General features: G+C 49.0%; 9 protein-coding genes across 9 annotated transcripts; 5 read left to right on the top strand and 4 right to left on the bottom strand.

Annotated features, from left to right (window-relative positions):
* Positions 1-687: 687 nt before the first annotated feature.
* On the bottom strand, positions 688-1,243 carry AO090011000718 (uncharacterized protein; the record flags this gene model as incomplete). The annotated part of the gene is made up of 2 exons (XM_023233072.1): positions 688-755; positions 967-1,243. The coding sequence occupies 2 exons, from the start codon at positions 1,241-1,243 to the stop codon at positions 688-690; spliced, it is 345 nt and encodes a 114-aa protein (XP_023093610.1).
* A 440-nt stretch (positions 1,244-1,683) lies between these two features.
* AO090011000717 (HVA22/TB2/DP1 family protein) lies at positions 1,684-2,773 on the bottom strand (the record flags this gene model as incomplete). Its single annotated transcript, XM_001826251.3, has 3 exons — positions 1,684-2,431; positions 2,491-2,640; positions 2,745-2,773. The coding sequence occupies 3 exons, from the start codon at positions 2,771-2,773 to the stop codon at positions 1,684-1,686; spliced, it is 927 nt and encodes a 308-aa protein (XP_001826303.1).
* A 1,151-nt stretch (positions 2,774-3,924) lies between these two features.
* AO090011000716 (NRDE family protein) lies at positions 3,925-4,948 on the top strand (the record flags this gene model as incomplete). Its single annotated transcript, XM_001826250.3, has 2 exons — positions 3,925-3,990; positions 4,052-4,948. The coding sequence occupies 2 exons, from the start codon at positions 3,925-3,927 to the stop codon at positions 4,946-4,948; spliced, it is 963 nt and encodes a 320-aa protein (XP_001826302.1).
* A 1,573-nt stretch (positions 4,949-6,521) lies between these two features.
* On the top strand, positions 6,522-8,208 carry egl3 (putative extracellular endoglucanase/cellulase; the record flags this gene model as incomplete). Its single annotated transcript, XM_001826249.3, has 5 exons — positions 6,522-6,618; positions 6,669-6,877; positions 6,930-6,994; positions 7,053-7,150; positions 7,205-8,208. 5 exons carry the CDS (start codon positions 6,522-6,524, stop codon positions 8,206-8,208), a joined length of 1,473 nt encoding a protein of 490 aa, XP_001826301.1.
* Positions 8,209-10,912: 2,704 nt separating this feature from the next.
* On the top strand, positions 10,913-12,139 carry AO090011000713 (uncharacterized protein; the record flags this gene model as incomplete). The annotated part of the gene is made up of 1 exon (XM_001826248.1): positions 10,913-12,139. The coding sequence occupies one exon, from the start codon at positions 10,913-10,915 to the stop codon at positions 12,137-12,139; it is 1,227 nt and encodes a 408-aa protein (XP_001826300.1).
* A 759-nt stretch (positions 12,140-12,898) lies between these two features.
* Positions 12,899-14,543, bottom strand: AO090011000712 (cytochrome P450; the record flags this gene model as incomplete). The annotated part of the gene is made up of 2 exons (XM_001826247.3): positions 12,899-14,059; positions 14,148-14,543. The coding sequence occupies 2 exons, from the start codon at positions 14,541-14,543 to the stop codon at positions 12,899-12,901; spliced, it is 1,557 nt and encodes a 518-aa protein (XP_001826299.1).
* Positions 14,544-17,184: 2,641 nt separating this feature from the next.
* AO090011000710 (uncharacterized protein) lies at positions 17,185-17,775 on the top strand (the record flags this gene model as incomplete). Its single annotated transcript, XM_023233070.1, has 2 exons — positions 17,185-17,227; positions 17,474-17,775. 2 exons carry the CDS (start codon positions 17,185-17,187, stop codon positions 17,773-17,775), a joined length of 345 nt encoding a protein of 114 aa, XP_023093609.1.
* A 1,807-nt stretch (positions 17,776-19,582) lies between these two features.
* Positions 19,583-21,828, bottom strand: AO090011000708 (biotin--[acetyl-CoA-carboxylase] ligase BPL1; the record flags this gene model as incomplete). Its single annotated transcript, XM_001826245.1, has 5 exons — positions 19,583-20,082; positions 20,131-20,402; positions 20,450-21,028; positions 21,074-21,710; positions 21,771-21,828. 5 exons carry the CDS (start codon positions 21,826-21,828, stop codon positions 19,583-19,585), a joined length of 2,046 nt encoding a protein of 681 aa, XP_001826297.1.
* An 860-nt stretch (positions 21,829-22,688) lies between these two features.
* AO090011000707 (putative mitochondrial genome maintenance protein Mgm101) lies at positions 22,689-23,595 on the top strand (the record flags this gene model as incomplete). The annotated part of the gene is made up of 2 exons (XM_001826244.1): positions 22,689-23,263; positions 23,328-23,595. The coding sequence occupies 2 exons, from the start codon at positions 22,689-22,691 to the stop codon at positions 23,593-23,595; spliced, it is 843 nt and encodes a 280-aa protein (XP_001826296.1).
* Between the last annotated feature and the right edge of the window lie 265 nt (positions 23,596-23,860).

Genomic DNA, 23,860 nt, shown 5'->3' with positions numbered 1-23,860 from the left:
GTCCAACGATCTGTGCCAAGTGGAGCCTCATCATGAAAATTATCCATTCAAGAGGGATCATGAAGAGTGGTCGACACCTCAGGCGTGAATTGCCACGATCACCCAACCAACCGGACTTAAACCGAGACGGGGTTAGTGTACCAGAGTCACTGACTCGTCAGCCTCAATTCCATGGACGCCACCATCTATAACGCGTACACTCAACTTCACCGACTTCCGTTCAATAGTCAAAGGAGACTAGCTGCAAAAGCAGGGTCGGGTGTCGTTATTCTCATGTTCCTGCAAGGATCGATCGAATCTATGGGCGCGTTGGGCAGCCACCCTGCCGCTTAGTTGATACCGCAGATTGTATATTTATTTATAGCCGAGTATAGCATGATACAATAGTCATCCTGCTGACCAAAGTCTGTCATGCCGCAGTTCAGTCTAAGTCTACTATCTCTTGTAATAAACTTTAAAGGAACCTTGCTCTAGCTGTTGAAAGGTCTAAGTTGTTCAAAATCTGCTGATATTTCATTGTTCTAGGCAAACATATATATTGTCGTAACCGTAATCCATCCCTCATGATACCTAGTAGAGACCACAAGCATTCACTTTGACTCGCCTCAAACAAACTCAATGTTTACTATAAAGCTCACAGAATTACCATAGCATCGACACAGAAACACTGTTCATCTATAATATTGTTTATCCCCGAAAGTATCTCCATGCCCCGGCCGCAGCTCGCGGCGCCAGAACCATACCTCGAGCCACGCCTTCGACAACAGTGCGTCCGTACCCCTTCATTGCAGTGCTCTGAACATACGCAAAGACCCCTTGTCTAGCAACAGGTGCCATGTGACTCTGCGCCCATGCAGCCGCTGAGCCTATCGCATGATGCGTCAGCAGCGGTCGCTATCTTTGACGAAATGTAGTAGATGACAGGCAGCAAAGAAAAAGGTATAGTTTTTAAAGAAAAAGACATACCAGCAGCTGGTCCAGCGCCTGTAAACCCAGCGACGTGCATAAGAGGTCCAGTAACCACGCCGGGGCAGAGAAAGGTCCCAACTTGCACCGCTCCCCAGAGAAGGCTCTTCGGGTTCTCTGAAACATATTGTGCGGTTTTGCTAGGAAGATTTGACCAGTCTACCTGGGATGCTTGGTCCACCACATGATTGGCAAATCCTTTGGAGGTGTTTAGGATGGACTCCGTGGAGAGATTGGACGGTTGGAGATGTGCTACGATTTGCTGCAGTCGTTCCATGATTCTGGAGAGTGAACGCTTGAAGCACTGCAGCTGAAGGCAAGGTTTATGGATCGAGGAGTAACTGACCAGAAAGAGGGTTCTTATAAGACTGACACGCTACGGCACACCAAGTAGTTGGGCAGAGAAGCTAATCCTCGAGAAAAAGCAATGTCCCGGAGAGTGAAGACCTTGCGGGGGTTTGACGGGAAGAGGGGACGTAATGACGAGGCTGTTGATTTACTCCATGTTTTTCTGCATACGCGCCCACTCGCTAGCGCATACAACGACTGCGGCAAGGCGCATTTACCCCGTGAATAACAAGTCATTCAACCAATTAAAAATTCCCTTTCTAATTGTTCAGACCATCTATCCTGCATACACACAACCCATTTTGAATTCAGCAAAAACAAAAACAAAGACCGAAAGTTTGACAGAAGCGCGAAAGAGCCCGATCACGCTTAGTGAGAACCGCGGGATCGAGCCAATTCCTCCGCTGCTCGCACCGCATAGTCTACACCAGACGTCCAGTTGCTGCTGGTCGACTGATTACGGATATCCTCGGGCTCGATATGATCAAACGAGTTGTCGCTACGGTTCTTCCTCAAGGACGAGCCGTACGCGAGGTCATCATCACGTCCGTGCAGGTTTTGCTGTTCCTTCGCCAACGCATTGCGCAGCACCTCCAACATATCCTGCTGGTTCGAGAGGTATTTGGCCTTCTCATCATGAGACATGCCGGCCATATCACGGGGCAAGAAGGAGCCGCTGGCCGAGAGTTCCTCCGCCCGTGCCTCCGGAGTCTTACCGGTGGAGGTCATAGAGGCCACGGCCGAGCCAATGGCCGAAAGCCAGTCGTTGCCCTGGGCAGGAGTAGTGGCATTTCCTCCGGCAGCCGTCGGGACGTTGAACCGCGAGAGAAGCGACTGAGCGTATGCAGCAGGGCCTGTCGCCGGAGGCGGAGCGGCAGCCTGTTGGGCGGGCAGGTGGAAAACATTCTCGCGTACCCAATCCAGCCCCTGGTAAAAGTATTGGAGGCCCAGAGCCTTGGCACGCTCATGGGAGCGACCGATGAACTCTTCGATTTCTCGTTCGTGCTGGGCCAGGAACGGGTCCACGTAAGTCTGGTATAGGATTCTGGCACCCTGAGTCTGTGGCAGGACCAGATAGGAAAAGAAGAAGAGACGGATCCAGCTATAGAATGGAAGCCTGTATAGGTTGTACATTAGACACCTGTATCGTGGTCATTTCCGGTTGAGGTAACATACCATCCCAAAATCCAGACCGTCCAGGACTCAGCCATCAAAATGGCCGACAGGACCACCCAATACATCAACCATGGTGCGAGCTGAGAGGGGTTCGCCGAGCGGAGGGCTTTGAAAGAAGCGAAGATAGGGAAGAGGATCGTGATGATCGAGCTACGCATGAATTCCTGTTAGCATTCCCGAAGCAGGCAGAAGATTCTTGAGAGATATAGAGGCACAGTTCCGGGATTTCCGGAAATAGGAGTCATATCACTTACGACAATAAATCGGCGATGATACCAAACATGATGGAAGACGGAGAATATTTCACTGGCTTAGAAACGTCTCAAACGTGGCCGACGTGAATGAGTCGGTAAGGGTTGGTAGAATCTTTGGCGGTCAGGGAAGCCTTTGCTTTTGCGGGGCAAAAGAAATATGATCGACGAGGCTTCACGCGACCAGCTGAGGGCGGAATAAGAAGCGGCCAGCCGCAATGGCAACTAGAGAAAGAGAGGAGAGGAGAAATATGATTTTGAAGGAAGGGTGGTTAGGGGAAAGAAAGAAAAGGCCAACACGACACGACGGTGGTTGCCTTAAGGGAGATCAGCCCTACTGTGATCCATCCACTATTACTCTTACAAGTTTAGTAGATGGAGCTGGAAGAACCATCGACGAGATTAGGGCAACTTTCCCATTTCCGGGATTACGATCGCAGCGAATCACACTCTGCTTGACGTCATGATTTAAGGTTCGTCAAATGCCTGCAAAAAGTTTATCCGGACGATATATGAAGATATATAACTAATAGCATATATTGGATGAAGCTGAGGTGTTGCTGGTCAAAAGCAACGTGGTTGCTTTGCTATTAATTACTACTGAAACTTGTCCGCAGGAAATTGGCTTGGGTGTTCATATCCAGTCTTCTGACTACGCTTCCAGGTCATCCTACTACGTGTCGAATCTTCCAAACAAACGTCAAACAAAACCGTCAGTTCATTCAAGATATGACCCGAAGGTTTGTGTAGTACCTTGCAGGAGAGAGTATGTCTCAAATCGTACTTTTTTGCATCTCAAAATAACTCAATGTGCTGAGTCAACTAGCTAATCACGTGAGACACTGCTATTTGAGGAAACGAGCCCCACACCGGTGGGTCCCGATGACGGAGCACCAGACAGGCGGTGAGGGGAATCTGCCGGCAGGGTCTCTGCCCGATGACTTCAGTGCCTCTAGTTCTCGTGTCTTTCCCTCACGACTTCCACGAATTTGGAAATTTGATGCCTGTATATCTTTGATGACCTTCCTATAATATTATTTACGAAATACATCAAGATTTGAACATATCTGTGACCAAGAAACTGGTAGTTCATACCCAATAACGGTGCTCCCCCTCCAAGCAGCACTATACCCTTGTCTCACACCCGCCCACGATAACGACCTGAACCTCCCGAGCCGTTGAAATGTGCATTGCATTAATATCTACAGCCCATCCATCTTATTCGCTTATTGTTATCGACAACAGGGATGTATGCGATTGAACCACCTGCAACAGGAACAACTGATACGTCGTGACCTAACAATGTCTAGGAATACCTGCGTCGACCGACCGCCCCAGCTGATTGGTGGCCCGGATTAAACTCCAATATATTGGGTGGCCGAGACCTAGCACGTGCTACACAAGGAACATGGATGGGAATCACGAAGGAGGGAAAAATTGCCGTTTTGACGAACTATCGTGAAGATACGTCCGAAAAGGCTACCGGCACACAAAGTCGAGGTGCTATCGTCAACGGCTGGCTTACGGTCGCCCCTGAGCCTAGAGAATCTACTCGGGACTTTGCGCAGCGGATGGTAGCAAGTGCCACGGCGAGAAACGTCGGGGGATTTAGCCTGGTGTGCGGCTATGTCAATGAGCCATTGGCTGTGATCTCCAATCGCTCATCTAATATAGACCAGGTTACCTGGTTGGCGACAGAAAAGGGCCAAACAGTGGGGCTAAGCAACACACATTTTGATGACCGCTCCTGGCCAAAGATCATCGATGGCGAGAAGCTGATGATTGAAGCTATCCAGGCACACGTTGGGGCCGGAGAAAATGAAGATGGACTAATTGATAGACTACTTGGGTTATTAAGCAAGAATACGCTCCCTAACCTTTCCGAAGGTGCAACTGCGGAAGACTATCTCCCGCACTTTAGGAAGAGTATTTTCATCCCCAAGCTTGGGGTTAAGGAGGTACATGCGAGGTCAGCTGATGGAGTAGCCGTGCCTTGTGCCGAGGAAAAAGCGACTGGAGCCAAGCAGGGCGATGAGCTGGACCAGTCATACTTGCATGGTGCGTACGGTACCCAAAAGCAAACCGTTATCCTTGTAAGTAAAGACGGACGGGTGAGGTACTTTGAACGCACCCTTTATGACAATGAGGTGAACGCTATTCCACTTGGCAACGGAGACCGCTCATACGAGTTCCAAGTAAACCAATAATCATTTCAACGGCCTATCTTGGCTGTCCTGCTCTTCTCCGCCGTGATGATTGATTCTTGTACATACATAGCAAAATTGACATGATGCCCAATTTTACTCTCATTTTGCAGTCGAGCACATCTCACCTTCACTCTAGGTATTGTACAGTGGAGTCGTCACTGTAGTAATGATAGTAGTGCTAACAATAATATGGATAGTAGTAGGAGCGTTGTCAATAGTAATCACTATTATCCACCCAAATGCAAGGGCCGAGTTCCCCTTTGCACGTGTTGGCCTTGACTCATGCCAGATCAGGTGCATGTCGAGTCACGCAACATTCGGCGATTTTAAATCAGTCTCGGTTCCTTTGATATGATCCCACAGTCTTTGCTTGGAAAGATCTCTCGCCACATGGCGCAGAGGGTCATTTGGTCTTAATTCTGCTCAGCCCCTTTCCTCTTACGCATGCACTCGGACGTACAATGTAAGATTCGACAAATTCGCGGTATATGTTGATAACGAATCCACAGAGACGGAGATTTTTTTTTTTTTTGGTTCCGTGCAGCGCTCGCATCCAAGTCAACTACCAGCTATGATTAGTTTCAAGCCTATCACGGGGGCCCTGGGAGCTAATGTCTCATAGTAAGCGCTCCTCAATCGATTGTACCAGCGTCCGATGATCCTTCCACGGTTCTTACCGTTTCAGTTTCATCGAACAAGCTTTGCTAAGATTTCACCTAATCCCTGGTGTTGCCCACTATTCCAATGTTGGCCGTTAAGGAACTTGCCGAGCACCCACAACGGATTTTGTCGAGGTTCCTCCACCAATCTGCGGAGCTTCTTCGTGTTTCATCTTGATAACATATTTCGCTCACTATGCGCCTGGCCCCACGAAGCTGGATCTGTAATTTGCCGCAGTTTTGCCATAAGAGCGAATAATCAGATTTCTGCCAGACTGGATCCATTCGAATTAATTGCTTAGTCTGGCTTATTGATGGTTAGGCGTGCCCTAAGTAATCGACTATTAGCGCAGGAGCTTGATTCATTTCCGCCGGTCCCACAAGTCCGTGCTTCATAGATGAACGGCGATAACATCGTGATGTCTTGAGACCATTCATTAGCACCACCGGAACTCTCTTAATGGTTTCTGACATACTGTTCCTTTTATTAGGCCCCTGAATTATATTAAAATAGCCGACTACCAGCTAGCCTGAACGCCTCTTCATATCGAGCAGGCAACAACTTATCGGCCCACGGGGGCACTCGGGAATGTGTTCCATCTTAGGAAATGCGCACACTAAGGAAACCGATTCTGAATCAGCCCACAGGTTAGCTGTCTCAGAATTCTAGTAGAACTTCTACGGTAGAATTTCTGGATGAGATTAATGTGGAGACCTGCGGAATCACCGGATATTTCTCTTTCCAAGCCCGAATGCATATAAAAATGTATGACTTGCAACGTTTTCTGGAGATGCTCTAACACTCGAAGCTCAAGACTGGTTCTTGTCATTCATTCATTCATTTTGTCCTTTATTCCTTCGCTCTTTTCGTCATTCTTTTCTTCTCCGACAAGCTCGGCATACATTCATTCAAAATGAGAATCGGCAACTTGATCGTGGCTGCAAGTGCTGCAAGCCTGGTGCATGCGTATCCCACGCGTGATATCAAAAAGCGTGGCTCGGGATTCACCTGTACGTCAAGTATTGGCTCTGAAGTTACTGGATCTAACGAATGAGCTTAGGGGTCGGCGTTAGCGAATCTGGCGCTGAGTTCGGATCCAGCATCCCAGGAACACTGGGCACCGACTACACTTGGCCTGATACATCTAAGATTCAGGTTCTGAGGGATGATGGAATGAACGTCTTCCGTATTCCCTTCCTCATGGAGCGTTTGGCACCCAACCAGATGACTGGATCTCTGGACGCGACCTATTTGAAGGACCTGAAATCTGTATGTCCACACCCGATGGATGGTCATACAATATTAACTAACGCCTCTGTAGACTGTCCAAGCCGTCACTGATAGCGGTGCTTACGTCGTTCTCGACCCCCACAACTACGGACGATAGTAAGACCATCCATAGTTTATGTGGTGAGAGGCTATATGAAGCTAAACAATTACATAGCTCTGGAAGTATCATTTCTTCTACTTCTGACTTTAAAACATTCTGGAAGACCGTCGCTGGAGAATTTGCATCGAACGAGAAGGTCATCTTCGATACTAGTGAGACAAGGACACCGCCTGCTCCCAAAGGGATTTGAATACTAACATATGAAGACAACGAGTACCACGATATGGAACAGTCTCTCGTCCTTAGCCTAAACCAGGCCGCCATTGACGGCATTCGCGCGGCTGGAGCCACGACCCAATACATTTTTGTTGAGGGCAATTCGTACTCGGGTGCTTGGAAGTGGGCCGATACCAACGACAACCTCAGTCAATTGACTGACCCGCAAGACAAGATTGTCTACGAGATGCACCAGTATCTCGATTCGGATGGCTCTGGTACCTCCGAGACCTGTGCCAGCTCAACCATCGGCAAGGAGAGGCTGCAGACCGCCACGGAGTGGTTGAAGACCAACAACAAGAAGGGTTTCCTGGGTGAATTCGCCGGCGGTGTCAACGAGCAGTGCGAGCAGGCTGTCGAGGGTCTCCTCTCTTACATGTCAGACAACTCCGACGTCTGGATGGGTGCCGAATGGTGGTCGGCTGGCCCCTGGTGGGGTTCCTACATGTACAGCATGGAGCCGACTGACGGAACTGCTTACTCTACATACCTCCCTATCCTGAAGAAATACTTCGTGGACGGCGCTGGCGCTAGCACCAGCTCATCGGCCACTTCCGCAGCCCCCTCAACTGCAGCTGCCAGCACCTCTACCTCTGTCAGTGCCTCGACTTCCTCTGCATCCTCGACTACCATCAGTGCTGTCGAGTCCTCCTCCACTAGTAGTGTTGCCGAAGCCCCCTCAACCACCTCGGGAGTTGTCACTGCCACGCCTACCCCATCTCACCCAGCCCCTCAGCCAACCTCCAACTCGTCCAGCGCTTCATCAGGTGCGCCCACAAGCAGCGCCCCGACGACTCTTGCGACTTCCCCGGCCTGTGGATACCAAACCACTGTCACTGTGACCGCCAGCAGATCAACCGCAGCACCCAGCAGCTCCGCAGGCGCCGTCGCCCACTACTACCAGTGCGGTGGAATCAACTACAGCGGACCCACCACCTGCGAGAGCGGCTACACCTGCGTCAAGCAGAACCCCTACTACAGCCAGTGCCTGTAAAAGGGCCCTAAGAACGGTGATGTGGTGAGTTGTTGAATCAATCGAATTCTTCACTTCATTTGTACATATTACCAGCTTCAGTCTTGAGTAGAGCTCGTCAAAATATACTCTCTGTCAATCATTGAAGGTTATCCATACAACCTACACTAAAACTAGAGAATCTGAAAGAGAACCAGTGTAAACATTTCTCTAAAGCCGAAAATACTTCCATTTCAAATAGACCTATCGACCTTGTATAGATCCTACCCTCAGCGGAACGAACATTTTTCGAGCAGTAAAGCCAAAAGCAGATAACTCACAGGCCAGACCTCGCGACTAAATGAAGATGAAAGCCAATCCACTGAGAGTATCCAACACTCTTACTCATCCATCTTTCCCACTAATTGAGATTTAGTCCCGTATTTTCTCCTTAGAGCTTTACACTACACAAAACATCACCCTGGGAGTCTTGAACCCTCCAATGTCTTTAAAGATCAACAGCAGCTCCTGTTTGTAAAGCTAATACCGCCATAGGAGACATGCACTGCAGCTGCAGTGCATGTTTTGGAGTCTCTAGTCGGTTGGTATAATGAGATTGTAGTTGCTGGATTGTGGTCTGACATGTTGGTATGGGTTATATTACATGGTCCAACTGGTATTATGTTAAAAGGTTGATGTAGGAGCTTAGGAAGTGCATATCATGTTTTGTTAGTGTGAATCACACTTCTAGTAACCTGATTACACTTCGAACGGCTAAGTTAAACCAAAACCACGTCGGTCAAACAACCATCCTTGAGCCACTTAGGATCCAGAGGCCGCTGTAATGTAGTGTCATGTAAGCAGAGAAGCCCAACCATTCGCCAGACAAGTGACTGATTTACACATGGCGCAACGAGAAGGCCGTCTGGCACAATATCTTCGGACACATATCCCATCCTAACATCTGCCATATGTAGACAGCTAGGCAGGACTATTCCATCTTCTCCATGGTACACACGGTCCTTCAGCGTTCTATTATCATAGTACATAAAGGTATTACACAAGCCATATGTGATGGGTTTGATATCAAGACACTACCGAGCGTGGTCCCAATGATTCTGGCACAGAACTGACATCCCTTCTCAGCACTATCCTTCGATTCACTGAGCTTGAGATGAGAAGTTGTAGTTCTTTGTAATTCTCCGGGACCACGAATTTGGGTCACAAGTGCGGAGCAACTTTCACAGAGACTCGGTGGGCTTTCCATTGTCCGGCGTTGCAACACAGCGATATGTCTTCAGACCTTCTATCACAGAAAGTATATATCAAAAAGAATATTAGTCTATTGATATCTTACTGGAGCTGATTTGCAGGGCGAAATGAGGGTCTGTATGGCCTGGCGTAAGCAGAGCGATTTGGTTGGGTTATTCATTTACCATCTTAGCACAGGCAGTCCAATAATGTAGACAGGCGAAGTCAGGGTCGAAATAGCGACTAGCTCGGCAGTGGAAAGGTACACAATAGGTCTGCAATGGTATTATATCTGCCAGGCTTCCACTCAGAGTAGAGCGTTGATCAGATCCATCATCTCAATCTATGCACTCGACAATACTTTTCAGAGAGTAGACGCTTGGTCAAATGACAAAGACAAATAAAGGATTAAATTGGTGTAAGAGGTCTATAATAGAGTAGGATTATCTGTGTATTCCACTTCAACTCTCTAATAACTATTCAAAGGCTATTTTTTGTAAGAAGTTCAGGGTATAAAAGTAACATTTAGAACCATATAGTCAGGGTGACCTGCGAAACCAGCTCAGCTTGCCTACCTTAGCCCATTTTGCTCATGTCCAAAAGTTCCAAGCTAATATTGGGTAGAAGATCAATCCAGTAGTCAATCAATAACGTAACCCACCACCGGCTGAACCTGGACGCCCCCGCGTATCCTTACCTAGTCGACAGACCTTCTACCTGAATAGTATATCCTCCGTTGCGCTAAAGCGAAGGTTGGCGTTAATCATATCGATAAGCCTGATTTTATTGATAGATTTGTTTGAAGCTTGTTACAGCTGCATTAAAATCAGAGACTATGTAAAATGACTCTAGAGGTGCTGGTATAGTTCTACTTAGTATATGAAAAGTGCTTGAAGGGCTTGAGATTCAACAAAGACTCCTACCAGTAGTGGACCAAGCCGCCGATCAACAATTCCAGCTCTAAGAACGCCTCATAATATAAAATGGTACTCTGTCCATAGACCAAGTGCTGGTGGGTGAATCCTGAGGCCCCCAAGAAGTTACGCATTAGGAATAGTGACGATACCTGGCTAGGTAGGAAGTGGAGACGATCTAACACCGTATCCTAGAGTATTTTGCATACTTATTACCCCATGGGATCGACTTAGCTATAAAATGTGGGGATACATAGTCCGAAGTATTCTGTTTGCCACAATAGCAGTTGCTACGTGAGAAGTGACGTTGGCAACTGTCTGATGCAACATCCGAGTAGTGTTTGTCTCACGCAGTAACGAAAGTCTATATTGGCTTACATACCATGATTGATTAGAAGACATTTTATCTTCTTGGGCTTGGGAATATGGAACCGAGGACTCAAAGATGGGAAACCGAGGTGTATGGGCTTGAGTAATCCTGCTGGAGAGTCCTTCTCCCCCCTCATCGAGGGGTATAAAGCAAGACAGTTCCAGGTCGTATCTCTCATTAACTATCTTTGTCTCGATATTGTTACCTAAGAATGTCTCCAGTCCAAGTCCCAAAGCCAAACACCGACGCCATGGGACGGGATAGTCCAGTTCCCAAGGGGTTGAACAAAGACGTTGGTCTTGTGTACAAAAGAGCTGTTCAAGTGATGGTGACCGTGATAGTGATTTTCTTTGCACCTTTGTCATTCACCTACTTCTTTGATAAGACACATACATCCAACCTGAGCGACAAAGCCCTGGCCGTCCTCATATCCCCAGAATTTGCGTATGGGGCAGGCTCGGGCACTATGTCCGATGTCAATGGGAGTCAAATGATAGTATATCTGCGCAACCTCACTGCGATGTTCCCTCACACGATTGCTGGCTCTATAGCCATCACTGTTGGTCTGGTTCAATTCAACACAACCCTACAGTTCAAGTATCCTGTGATCCATCGATGGCTCGGGAGGTTATATGCCCTATGCGCCGTCATCATCAGTTGGTCTTCGATGCCTTACATAGCCGATGCCATGCCAACCAAGGAAGTTTTCTCCGGTGACCCCTTCGCATACATACTCTCGTCGCTATCAATCAGTGTCCCAATAACAATGGCCTGTGCCATCTATGCCATTTGGAATGGCGACATTGGCACCCACCGAGAATTCATGGTCCTGAACTACGCATTCATGTTATCAGCACCCATCCCGCGAGTACAGTGGATAACACTAGGTCGACTTTGGGAAGAAAACAAATACATCGTCAACCTATACTCTTCAATATTCAGCGGCCCATTCCTAGTCGCAGCATCCATATTCTACCTCCGTCAACGACATGTCCGCCCCTCAAACCCGCTCCTGACCAGCCTAAATGCCCGCCTAACAGCAGCAGCGAGCGGGTTCCTCGGCCTTCTCTTTCTGCTCACCAAAGGCCCAAGCATCACCGGAGGATCTCACCCCAAAGCCTTCTGGTTAGCACTAGTACCACAGCTGACCTTTTATATGACCTTATTCACTGCCTTCGCGCGAGCCGCAAAACGTCGCGGAGACATGAGATCCTATACCGCTTGGGTAACTTACCAGAACGGGCTGATTAGCGCACCGTTGTGGAGTGTGTTTGTCATGTATATGGCTCGTGATCGTATGGGCTGTTCTGAGGAAAGTCTTGGGATGATCACTGTTTCTGGAGGTGTTAATCAGGGATTGTTTATCTCGTTTATGGTTTATGTGTTTGCGACTTCGAATTTGAGGAACCCGGCCATTCGGTCTGTTAAGAGTCGCTAGGTGTCATCTACTTTGGATTGAGCTTGTTTCTTATGGTCTAAGTGCTTAGCATGCTATGATATTAGGGTTGGTGTTTGTAGTTGCAGTGCACATAACAACCTGGGTGCGGATTGAAGGCGAATGCAATTACACTCTACTCCGGAAACTAACAATTCCAGTTTATGATTCTTGAGCCCACAGATGGCCTCATAATGCATATCCCCGAATGCTTCTTAGCATTACCAGTTCAGATGGATTTGTATAGAAGTTTGTTTTCAATTATCAACGTAAAGACGGTCAAACATTAGGTTAGAGTCTGTCCAACTGACCCCAGAGACCCTGCCCTAACCCGCCCGTCCCCGGGACTGAGGAATGTACAGTCTGTCCCCCATTTCTTTGATCACTTTGTTTGTAGATCACTAGACACCCTCTTATCTATATCCTGTAATTCTTATATGTTATCACTGTATATAGTTCTATCGGCAAGGATTTAGTGGATGGGTGTAGAAGGAAACCGGTTTTGCTTCTCCAGAGTGCAGACCTTTGTGGCAACGACTGTTTTCTGCATGATCTATCTTTAGCATTGTACTGTGATACTTCCATAGAGTAGGCTCCATGGTGAGTACTACTAAGGAAAGACGCATTGGGTACGGTCGAAGTTTGTACATATTACTAGCTTCAGGCCCGGGTTAACCTATCGTATTATTTTCAAGACGAAAAGCAAAATCATTAGACTAGGTCGTGTATATACCAATCGACAAACACCAAAAAAGGCATACCCTAAGCCCCCTCCCTCAACCTAACAATCACATTCTCCCACGGCGCACTAGTAAGTGTAGCATTAAACCGAATCTCCCTCTCCGGCCTCGCGTCCACAATCTGGTCAAACCTCTGCAAAAGCCGAACAAGCACATATCCAGCCTCAGTAAGCGCGAACTGCTGCCCGATACAGATTCTTGGACCTCCGTTAAACGGCAAGTACTCCCATCCAACTTTGAGATCCTCCCAGCGGTCCGGGTTGAACACCTCCGCGTCCGCGCCCCAGATATCCTTTCGTCGGTGTGTGACAAACACACTATACACGACGGGCTGGCCCTTGCGGACGTACACGGGTTCGGAGCCGTCCGGGCCTCCTCCGCGGGGGAGGGTGGTATCCTTCAACGCGACGCGGCGGTTCCCCGGAACGATGGGGTAAAGACGGAGGACCTCGTTCATGAAGTAGTGGAGATAACGACAGGATTTGAGCGAAGAGAAGGTGATGTTCCTTGGATTTCTATAGTCACCAAAGTCGGCCAGGATAGTGTTGCGGAGTTTCTGGAAGATATCTGGATGGCGCGCGAGGAGGAGAACGCACCAGCTCAGCAGCGAAGCGGTAGTATCTCTACCCGCGAGGAGGATGTTGAGGAGTTGAGAGCGGAGTTCGACGGGGTCTTGCGTTGCGGTAGTCAGACCGTGGAGGAAGACGTAGTGGTCCGAGTTTCTCTTTTCGGGGTCAATTTTGCCTTCTTTTACAGCGGCTAATGCGGCGTCAATAAACCGGTCGACGTAGGCGTGCACGAAGCGGTCAGTTTCGCGGCTTTCTTTGTTGTTTACTATCCAGTAGAGCTTTTCGAAGCGCGCGCGCTGCGCGGCGTACCATTGGCCGCGGTCGAAGTAGGAGGGGAATTTGTCTTCGATGATTCTACTACCGCTTAGTGCGGCGGTCTGGCTTTCGACGCTATCGCCGAAGAGGAATTCCGTGGCGGAGTCGATGGTTAGCCGGAAGAAAATGCTTTGGATGTCGATTTCGGGGGTCCATTTGGTGGCAGGGTCAGCGAGCATGCCGGCCATGGCTTTTTGGACGTGGCGTTCTTCGAGATCGAGGTCGCTGACTTGATCGCGGGTAAACTGTGGGCGAAGAAGTGACCGCGATCGCGACCAGGCTTCGCCGTCTGTTGAGAACTGAATTTAAATTAGCGGTATTAGTGGTCGCCGTGACATGTTTGATATGGATCTATGCTGTGTGGGGCATAGGTGAAAAGGAACTCACGATGCCGGACCCCAACAGCGGGTGCAGGCTATTTCTTCTGAGACTCCCGAGCTCAAATTCCTTGAATTGTGTAGCCAGAATGGCCTGCATGTTCTTCGGGTCAGAAGTAAAGATGCTCTCCCTTCCCATCTGGCGGAGGCGGAAGGTCGACACATATCGCCCTTCACGGGCGGTCATGGTCTCGACGCGCTGTGCTGATAAAACCGGGATGAGTTTCTCCTTGTCGGCGCGCAGAACTTCTTTCAGCGTGTTGATGCCGAGTATATCACCCGGATAGGTGGGGATAGCACCGCAGTGCCACTTGCGAGCATTCTGAGCATGACGAAGACTTGTAAAGATTGACCACACGAGACGAAAGACCACCGCGAGGGCGGCAAGAATGAGAAGGGGAATCATGGCAGCCTTTTTTCTTTCCCCTGTGGGACTTGATGCGGTGCAACGAAGCGGACAAAGAGTGGGTGTACAGCGATATTTAGCCCTCCAGATTGATCGGTTCTACCTCGGGCGATAAAATCATCACCGAGGATACAGGCACAGAAGTGGAGAAGCATCCTGGTCTAGTGCTGCAAAGGAGACGAGTGACATGGCTGAAATGAATTAATCCCCATCTAGTTATACCCCATATAGATGACTTCATATTAATGCCGCAGCCATTGGCTTAGGCCAGCCCGGTCACTGTCCCACCAAGTCATCATCGCGCACACACCATTAGGTGACACTTGGAGCTGTAACCCACTTCGGCAACGACGAAACGCCGATCCCTCTTAACTTGGTCTTGATTAACGGGGTAGATCTTGGTCGGAGTGGTCCGAGAGTATTGATATTTGGACTATCACTGGCCGGTGTTTGGGAGGGGTTGATCGGAGTCCGGGTCCGGGGAGGCCGAATATGACCTTCAGGGGATCATGTGATGGATGTCCCAGTGACATTGACATTGACATTGATCACTTGGATGTCATGGACTATGACATATCCTAAGGCAGTAAGGCTGCTACCTAAATGATCCTGAGGGATCCATTCCATATGACTTCTCTTGGCAATGGATAATTGTCAACCAATCGGATTGTTATGTTTCTTTTTTTTACTTCAAGTCCACCAACAGTTTCGCGTTTATTGATGTATCTCAAGTTCTCAACTCCTTTCTCTTTTGGTTCCATTCCTCCTTCTCTATCTTACCCTCTTCATCTATCTCTTCTTCATGCCTTCCTCCTACTAGAGGATAACACAATCGCCCTACATTGATCCTATGCCCTACTAGAGTTGTACGGCACTGCATACCACAGCCCCGGCCATATTTGGTTTCTCACTATGCCTGACAATCTTTACGGCTCTTCAAATTCATACTGGAGATCAGGTACGCAAGTATTTGACAATTAACATAATGGAAGAACTGGCCACAGTTCTGAAGCCATGTAATCCAGATGATCCTATGATAGGTGCGATTATTGTGTTTTCAACATATTCTATTGTTGCCAAAAGATCCCTTGTGCTCTTCCAAGTTAGTATAGTAGCGCTTCATGATTCTATCCCGCTTGGATTATATACATAGTGCTTTCAATAATGTAGCGTTATTGAAACTAGTGGTTTAGTGTTGACCATCCAGCCCAACATTCAGGCAGCTTGATGTAAAGAGCCGTGAATCACGACTGTATGGTGACTGCTGCAGTAACCGTAGGCTACAAGTCCAATGTTGCAGGCTATGTGAATGAACAGTCAAACTAACCGGTTCTTTCACGGCCAGCCACAACTGACTATCTTATTCCCCCAAACTTCTTACCTGTGAATCTGTTGTCTCTTTTATCCGAAGTCATCGCCAAAAAAAAAGGATAAACCATCTAATCTGCTATATCCTACCAAAGAGTTTAGTTCTAAACTTCGCTTCATATCTCTTTTGGCCGTTAGAGCCAAGTTCGTTTAGCAAGCGATGGCGTCCCCACAACCCCCGTCTGTGCTCCCTTTATCACCGCCTGATCTTGACAATAAGTACTTCTGAAATCCGAACAGAGGTACTACAATGATTGAAAGCCATCTGTCAAGAGAAGTTCGGCAGGGATAAATTCCCACCTACTTTCTGGGCCTTCTGCCAGGTTGCCGATATTGCAAAGCTGGAACAGATGATTAGCCAAGCAGAGTCGGTTGATAGTGAGACTGCACAACTTATACTAGAGCCAACTATTAAGGATTGCGATTCTATAATTGACCGATGTAAGTGTTCCCGTCCGCGTCTTATATTCCAGAAAATGCAATCTAAATCGTCTCATCAGGGCTCGAAAGGCTAGGTGTGGGTGTGATCCAGACTTCATGCTATGATATATGTCTGACAGAGCGATCAGATAGTGCAGCTGTCAAAGTTCGTAATCTTTTTATAATCAAATCTGCTTGACTTTGCTAATGACTTAACAGTGCAAGGAGCGAGACAATGGCGAGTGTATCCTAACGAGGTTCCCAGGCCCAAACGTCGACATATATCCGAGTTGCCTTCTCGCAGCTTCCGCACGTGAACCTAGAGCCGTTGAGAGGTTCTGGGATATCATGAACGTGTTTTGGAACAAGGATCGCGTACAGAGATGGAAAACGGAAATTTTTGGTGATGAAAAAGATCTACGAAAGCCTCGGCATGGGTGCTTTAATCTGCTGAGTCTCGGCTGGCAGGCACGTATGCGGTGGTGTGAAGGCCGATTTGCGCTCCGACCAATGGAAAACGCCGATTCCAGGACCTTGAAGGTTCAGTTCCTTTATCAAAAGGGATTATCAAATGCATTTGATGAAGTTGACCTTCTGACGACGATACCCGAGTCCCCTCGTGGGCGATATGACTCCAGAGGACGTGATTTAGTACGAATTATTAGCAAATACAAGGATAGTGAAGAGCCAGAATTGGAAGCTATTGCGTCCGGTGATGTTCTCACCGTCACTACAAGCGACCCTGAAACTATGCCACTCCCGGGCTGGGCGTTACTGGAAATACAGTGGTATCTACGGTGAGTTGCAGGAATGAGTGGGGCCACAGAGGAGGTCGAAGAAGATATTCCTGACTATGACAATGATGATGAAGACACTAGCGAATTCGGCAGTTGCCTGTCAGTACTGCTGACTTGAATTACCGTGATCCCTTCCATTGCTTTTGTCATGAAACGATGAAGAGCTAACCTCATGAAAGAATTAGATGAAGAGACTGCTGTTTTCGACTTATCTGCCTGCTAGGACTCAATAGACTACGGCAAGCCACGTGCATTAATTCATTTCCTACATTTTTAACCTGACTTCTGCCGGTAGAAAGGTTTACTATACTAAATCTATTTAAATTGCTTACTTAGTCTGCTTAGTCTACTTAAATCCGGTTGAACTGCCTGAACTGTCTGGTCTGTTCGGTCTGTCTGGTCTGGCTGGTCTGTCTGGTCTGTCTGGTCTGTCTGGTCTGTCTGGTCTGTCTGGTCTGTCTGGTCTGTCTGGTCTGTCTGGTCTGTCTGGTCTGTCTGGTCTGTCTGGTCTGTCTGGTCTGTCTGGTCTGTCTGGTCTGTCTGGTCTGTCTGGTCTGTCTGGTCTGTCTGGTCTGTCTGGTCTGTCTGGTCTGTCTGGTCTGTCTGGTCTGTCTGGTCTGTCTGGTCTGTCTGTTTGGTCTGCTTAGCCTACTTAGTCTACTTGGAACTTTAGTCTGCCTAGTTTATTTGGTATATATAGTGTAGTCTGCTTAGTCTAATATATGGTTACATGACTAGGAAAACGAATTAATGCACGTTGGCCGCAAAATGGCTTGCCCTAATAGACGACGGACAGAAGGCCGGGCGGTATCTAGGGCGGCCAGTTCTGTTGTCTAACAGTATCCGTATTAGTATCCGTGATTCCTGTGCCCATATCATTGATTCGACCATCGAGTTCCAAATTGATGATAAAACACTTAATTTTATTGATTAAACTGATTACTCGACTGCATGCTAAAATGTGATGGAACAGAAAGAAATCAAAATGAAGTGTTAATGGCGGCGATAGGGACGGTAACACCATACTGCCTCCAGGCTATTAGCGCGGTGTACTACTTTGTTTATCCATCCATGTCATGTGGCACAGCGCCAGTATGCATGGCGGCGGCTAAATACGAACGATGATACCGATACTTTTACGAAAAATAGCACTTGAGTCTAAGTACCGAATCCTGATACGCGAACGTGGGCGGATAATTATTTACCGAGACATGGCCTATCACGTCCATTGATATGTACACGTTGCGAACACCAGTTCAACCTTAGTGCATTATGCGGCCGTAGGCCATCTTACATCGCATCTAATCCATAGCGAGCATTAACATTCAACATAGCGAGTCTAGAACTCTGGGTATCTTTAACATTGACACGAGAGTCGGTCACGTAGACATCATGACGGCCCGCAGGTGATGTCCAAGATGGGGTCCGTGCGACACTTTAGCAGCAGATCTCACAGCACTCGAAGCAAGCCAGACCGGCGCAACTGCAGACGACTTGTCAGCTCTATTCATGGCAATCTTTGTTCATTACACTCCTTTTAAGATGTGTGAAGGTCTCATCGGGTGGGTAGGTACGGTAAACTTACATTCCACAGCAGACGCCACCGCCACCACCACCACGGAGGCTCATGTTCATCTGTTCCTGGCTGGCCTGTTGGATTGTTAGCGACACTGTACGACAGATGACAAGAAGGAATCAAGGCAGGATAGAAACGTGGAGAATTATGGGGATGGTGTGTGGGGATGTCACGTACAGGTTGCTCAGTAACGACCTGCTGCTGGTTGGGAGCCGCAGGGCTAGTAGGCTGCTCCATGGTGAGGGTGTTGGGGTTCCAGGTAGGCTGCTGGGAGGTTTCCTCCTCCTTGGAAGACTTGAACCAAGAGAATCCGAACATTTTGATGGGTGGATGTGGTGTTAGGTAGGAGTGTGTGCGAGTGAGAGTGTGAGCAAGATGAATGTTGGAAAGAGGATGAGAAAAAAATAAGTCCAAAAATTTAACCAACGAGAGGGACAGAGCGACAAATAAATAATCCTGGTGCCTGATGATCACGGCACATGATCGGCGAATCCCAAATTTGTGTTAGGAGAGATTTCGAAGGAATGGACGCCGGCTGACGCCGTGATTACGGGCCGTTTCATGTCGTCTCAGTCGCTCTTTGGACCCCTCAAGTGCCTCCCATGGGGAGAGCACGCTAGGAGACTTAGTTTGACAGGGTTTCTGAGCGAATTACCAGCTCCGGTGGAAGTTGTTGATGGCTTTGTTGACGCTGAGGAGGTGCCGGCGTAACAACCGGAGGGATCCACTTCTGTCCCGCTCAGCCTTGTCTTAGGGCGGTTGGCCAAGCCTCCTTGGCACTTGCTTGACTGCTCAGCCTTCCACCAAATATAGCAGCATCTCTTTATATTCTATTCTTGTCGCCGTGACGTGTATCGTTAATCTATCTCCAGTCTAGGCTACACTTTACGCCTCACCAGTCCGCGGAGGAAGTCGAAGCTATTGCTGTCGCTCTGCAATTGCCATATCCGCCCTGTCGGCCGATCGTCCCATCCCAATTCCTCGGCCAGCAGTAACCCATAGTCTCGGGTGATACCCTTGATTCGGGCCTTGGCGCCACCTTCTTCTTCTAAAGTGACGACTTGATGCATATGCAGCCAGTCGCTGTAATACATATCCTCGAATGTCTTATCGAAACCCGTCCGGAGGAAGCGAGTGTGCAGCTCCTCGAACGTGGTTAAGATACGCGCCAGGAGCTTTTCGAGGGTAATAGGCGCCGTCTTATTACCGAGGAAGTGTGCAGCCAGCGCATTCAAAGAGGTAGTCGGTGACGCGTTGGTGGCGTTGACGCCGACGCCGACAACTGACGTATATTCGCCCGCTGAGTAGTGCGAGTTTACCAGGATACCGCAGATTTTGGTATAGCGTTTCTTATCAGCGTTCTCCGGGTCCAGGGCATCTGTCCAGTCAGTATAGTAGGGGGTATTCAGGAGCTTCTACAACTCACAGATGTCATTCGGCCATTTCATTTTGACAGGCATCTCTTCGAAGCCCTTGTCGTAGCTCTTGATACCTTGTACCACCGCCATGGCTGCTAGGTACTGGATGAAGACAACTGGCGCAGACTGCATCTTCTCCATCGGGTGGCGGACCACGGTGGAGAACATGAGGGCGCCCGCGGGTGACACCCAGACGTTGGAGCCTCGGCCTCGTCCTGCGACCTGCGTAGTAGCTGTGGCTGTGAAACCATTCGGCAAGTTGCGAAGAAGCTTCGGATTTCTGATCGGGTTAGAAACGGCCAGCAGACCTTGGGATATAGGACTTACTTTTCTAGGATGGTGTTGGTGCTCGTGATAACCTCTCCGTAGACGATGCTGGAGCCGAACTCCCTCGCACCCTCCCTCATTTGCGATTGGTATTGTCGGAGGTTAGAGTAGAACGCGTGGTGGTTGAAATAGGGGGTCATCTTTGACAAAGGTACGTCTTCGTGAATCACTAGGTGTTTTACAATGGCATTGTAATCGACGATGCCCTCTTCAGCCTTACCCGAGTCCTCTTTCGAATCGTCCGGAAGGGCCTCTTGAAGCGATTCCATATTCCAAGCCTCAGGCTTCTCGATGCGGAACGTGTCATTCTCGTCCTTGAGATACTGATGCTCTCCATCAGTAGTGATGAGTTCCTGTAATGATGAGAGGATCGAAGAAGTATCCGCCGGGTCTAGAGAAGAGATATGCAGCGAAGAGAGCGAAGGCACGGTCGTCGTGTTCTGCGTGACTTGCAGTCCCAACTTAGTCAAACAGGCCTTCAAAAAGTCCGTCCGGGCCCTGTCATCCGCAGCTAAGGCGTCTACCATTTTGCCGTATTCCGGGCCACCGGCGCTTTTATCGAGGTTCACGGCAGCGAATCTGACACATTAGCCTCTGTTCAAATCACCTTGCCAGAAAACATACTCCGGATGTGGCCCCGTCAGAACCGCCGCTCCCTCGCCTACTTTGCAGTAGACAACAGCCGCCGCACCCGATCCCGAGTCGACATTGAGCTCCTCTGCATAGCTAGCCAGCACCTCCACGCCCTTATCCGCATAGGAGGGAGCATCTACAAAGACTCCACCTCCATTGTAATAAGACCGGAAGCTCTCCGGCACAATGCCCACATTCAAGGCATCCTTGGAGACCTTCAGCACCGCCGCCCGCGCACCAGCCTCACTATGATAAACGAATCCAGGGAACGCGCATCCTCGGCAGATACCCGGGAAGAAAGCCAGCTCGCGATCCCCGATCACCTCGTAGGTTTTATCGCCGACCTCGAACTCGCACCGTTTGCAGCCGTAGTAGCCCCCCGCACAGAAACCCAAGTAGGCGCCACCTCGGCGGACGAACTGTTCGATTCGGCGGTTACCAGGGCCGTTCAGGGCTCGACAATATCCTAGATCGGCTCCGCCGGGGATCACAAGTAGGGCGCAGGTGAGGGTCCAGGGCTCTTTGATGAGCATGTCGGCCGTCACGGGGATCACGGCATAGTGGGGGGCGAGCAGGCGGCGGAGAGTGTAGAGGCAGTGGCGGACGGAGTCAACAGTGGTTCCAATGCCTGTATAGACATAAATTGATTAGTGTAATGCGAAATTGATCCATGTAGATTAAGATATACCAGTGTAGACCAAGACGTTGACCCTCTTGCCCGTAGTGTTGGGGCCTGCGGATGTCATTTCGGAGTCCAAGAATTCCCTCCGACAATTCCTCGTCCTCACAAACAACTACCAGGGCTTTATCCACCTGCAATTATCTCAGTCACAATGTCGCCCAAGGAGCAAAACCCGCGAGTGGTCGTGGACGTGGACGATGACGAACCGGATGAGTGGTAAGTGAGAATGAAGTGATTGCGGAGAAACGAATGACTGTTCGGTGGTGAACTGACGCGGGGAATCCGTTTCTTAGGGATAAGCGGATCTTCAGCACGGGCTGCTCAGGTGGGCTGCAAATCTGCACGGTTAACCACGGAAGATCGCTGGACTGACCCTGCGTAGTGGAGCAGGATAAAATGAACGACTGTTACTTTGCGAAGAAGGACTGGCGGGCGTGCAAGAAAGAGGTGCGTTGATTTCCGATCCCTTGTATCCCGACGCCGACACCCAACACATCACACTGCCGTAGAAACCACTACATACGAGTCAGTCCTTATGGACTGTCACATACACAAATACCTTGATCCGGACCTGGTACTCGACGTTCAGCTCAATTGACAACTGCTAATATGTGCCAATCATCCAGATGGAGGCATTCCGCGAATGCTGGAAGCGCAAGGGCAACGACGAGCGCACCCAAACGAAGGACGCTTGAACTGCTACACCTAATCTCTTATCTTAGAGCCTATGTACTACTATACTCTGTACAATAATCCAATGCAATCCATCTCCCCTCCCGCCTTTGTTCAGAACATTGAAAGCCCCGTCACGTGATCATATCAAGCTATGCTATCAATCAATGTAACATCAGAAACCGCCTCACCTCCGCATCCCAAAACAACGACAGCTCCAATCCCAACACTCAACACTCAAGAGACACAAAAATGTCACTCTCCCGCAGCCTCCGGGCAGCAGAAACACTCCTCTCACGAACAAAAGCACCCATCCGCCCCAACATCAGAACCATCACGACAGCCTCCAACCGCCAACAGCAACAACAACCACCCAAACCACCAACTCCCTCAGCCAACTCCAACAACAAACCAACACCACCAATCCAACCAACAAACCCCCAAACCCAACCAACCCCCCAAATCGCCAAAATCCTCTCCCCAACCCCCTCCCACCCCACCACCCCCAACATCTCCAAAACCGGCCTCGCCGACAAACCCCTCGAGCTCGAGACCACCCTGGAAGAAAAAATCGACTGGACGCGCTCCTTCCACGGCCTCTCCGCAGCCCCGTTCCCCAAAGAAGCGGCCGACATTCTTCTCGCCGAGACGGATCCGGAGGAAGTGGAGATTAAGCCGGATGGTATACTCTACTTGCCTGAGATTAAGTATCGCCGGATATTGAATCGGGCGTTTGGGCCTGGGGGGTGGGGACTTGTGCCGAGGAGTGAGAGTATTGTTACCCCGAAGACGGTTACGAGGGAGTATGCTTTGGTTTGTAATGGGCGGTATGTTTTTCTTTTTCTCGTTTTCTTTGGGTCTGGGTCTGGCTGATGATTGTGTAAATGATAGACTTGTTTCGGTGGCGCGCGGTGAACAGGATTATTTCTCGCCGGATGGAATCCCGACTGCGACGGAGGGATGTCGGTCTAATGCGCTGGTGCGGTGTTGTAAGGATCTAGGCATTGCGAGCGAGTTGTGGGATCCGCGGTGGATTCGCAAGTATAAGGCGCAGTATACGCGGGAGGTGTTTGTGGAGCATGTGGTGAATAAGCGGAAGTCGAAGATTTGGGTGAGGAAGGATGATGAGGTTTCTTATCCATGGAAGGAGTTGAAGTGATGCTTTCATCGTGTTTTGCTGGGTGAAATTCTGTTGATTGTATGTCTGGGGCTCTGGGCTGTTCGTTGTGATACCCGTCACACCTTTGTACTATAGGTTTTATTATGATAAAATGTATTATGGAATATCTCCGATTTGGTCTGGTTTGGTGTTTTTCTAGGTGATACTGGTAATTATAGTAAAAAAGTAGATTGCTAGTCCATATCGCTGGATGGAAAAGACATCGTACACACATTGATTTCCATACATACTGTTCACAGCTGGT

The sequence above is a fragment of the Aspergillus oryzae genome, chromosome 7, assembly GCF_000184455.2.
Source record: "Aspergillus oryzae RIB40 DNA, chromosome 7".
Classification (NCBI taxonomy): Eukaryota; Fungi; Ascomycota; class Eurotiomycetes; order Eurotiales; family Aspergillaceae; genus Aspergillus; species Aspergillus oryzae.
The sequence above is the reverse complement of the archived record's forward strand: the minus strand, read 5'-3'. Positions and strand labels throughout refer to the sequence as shown.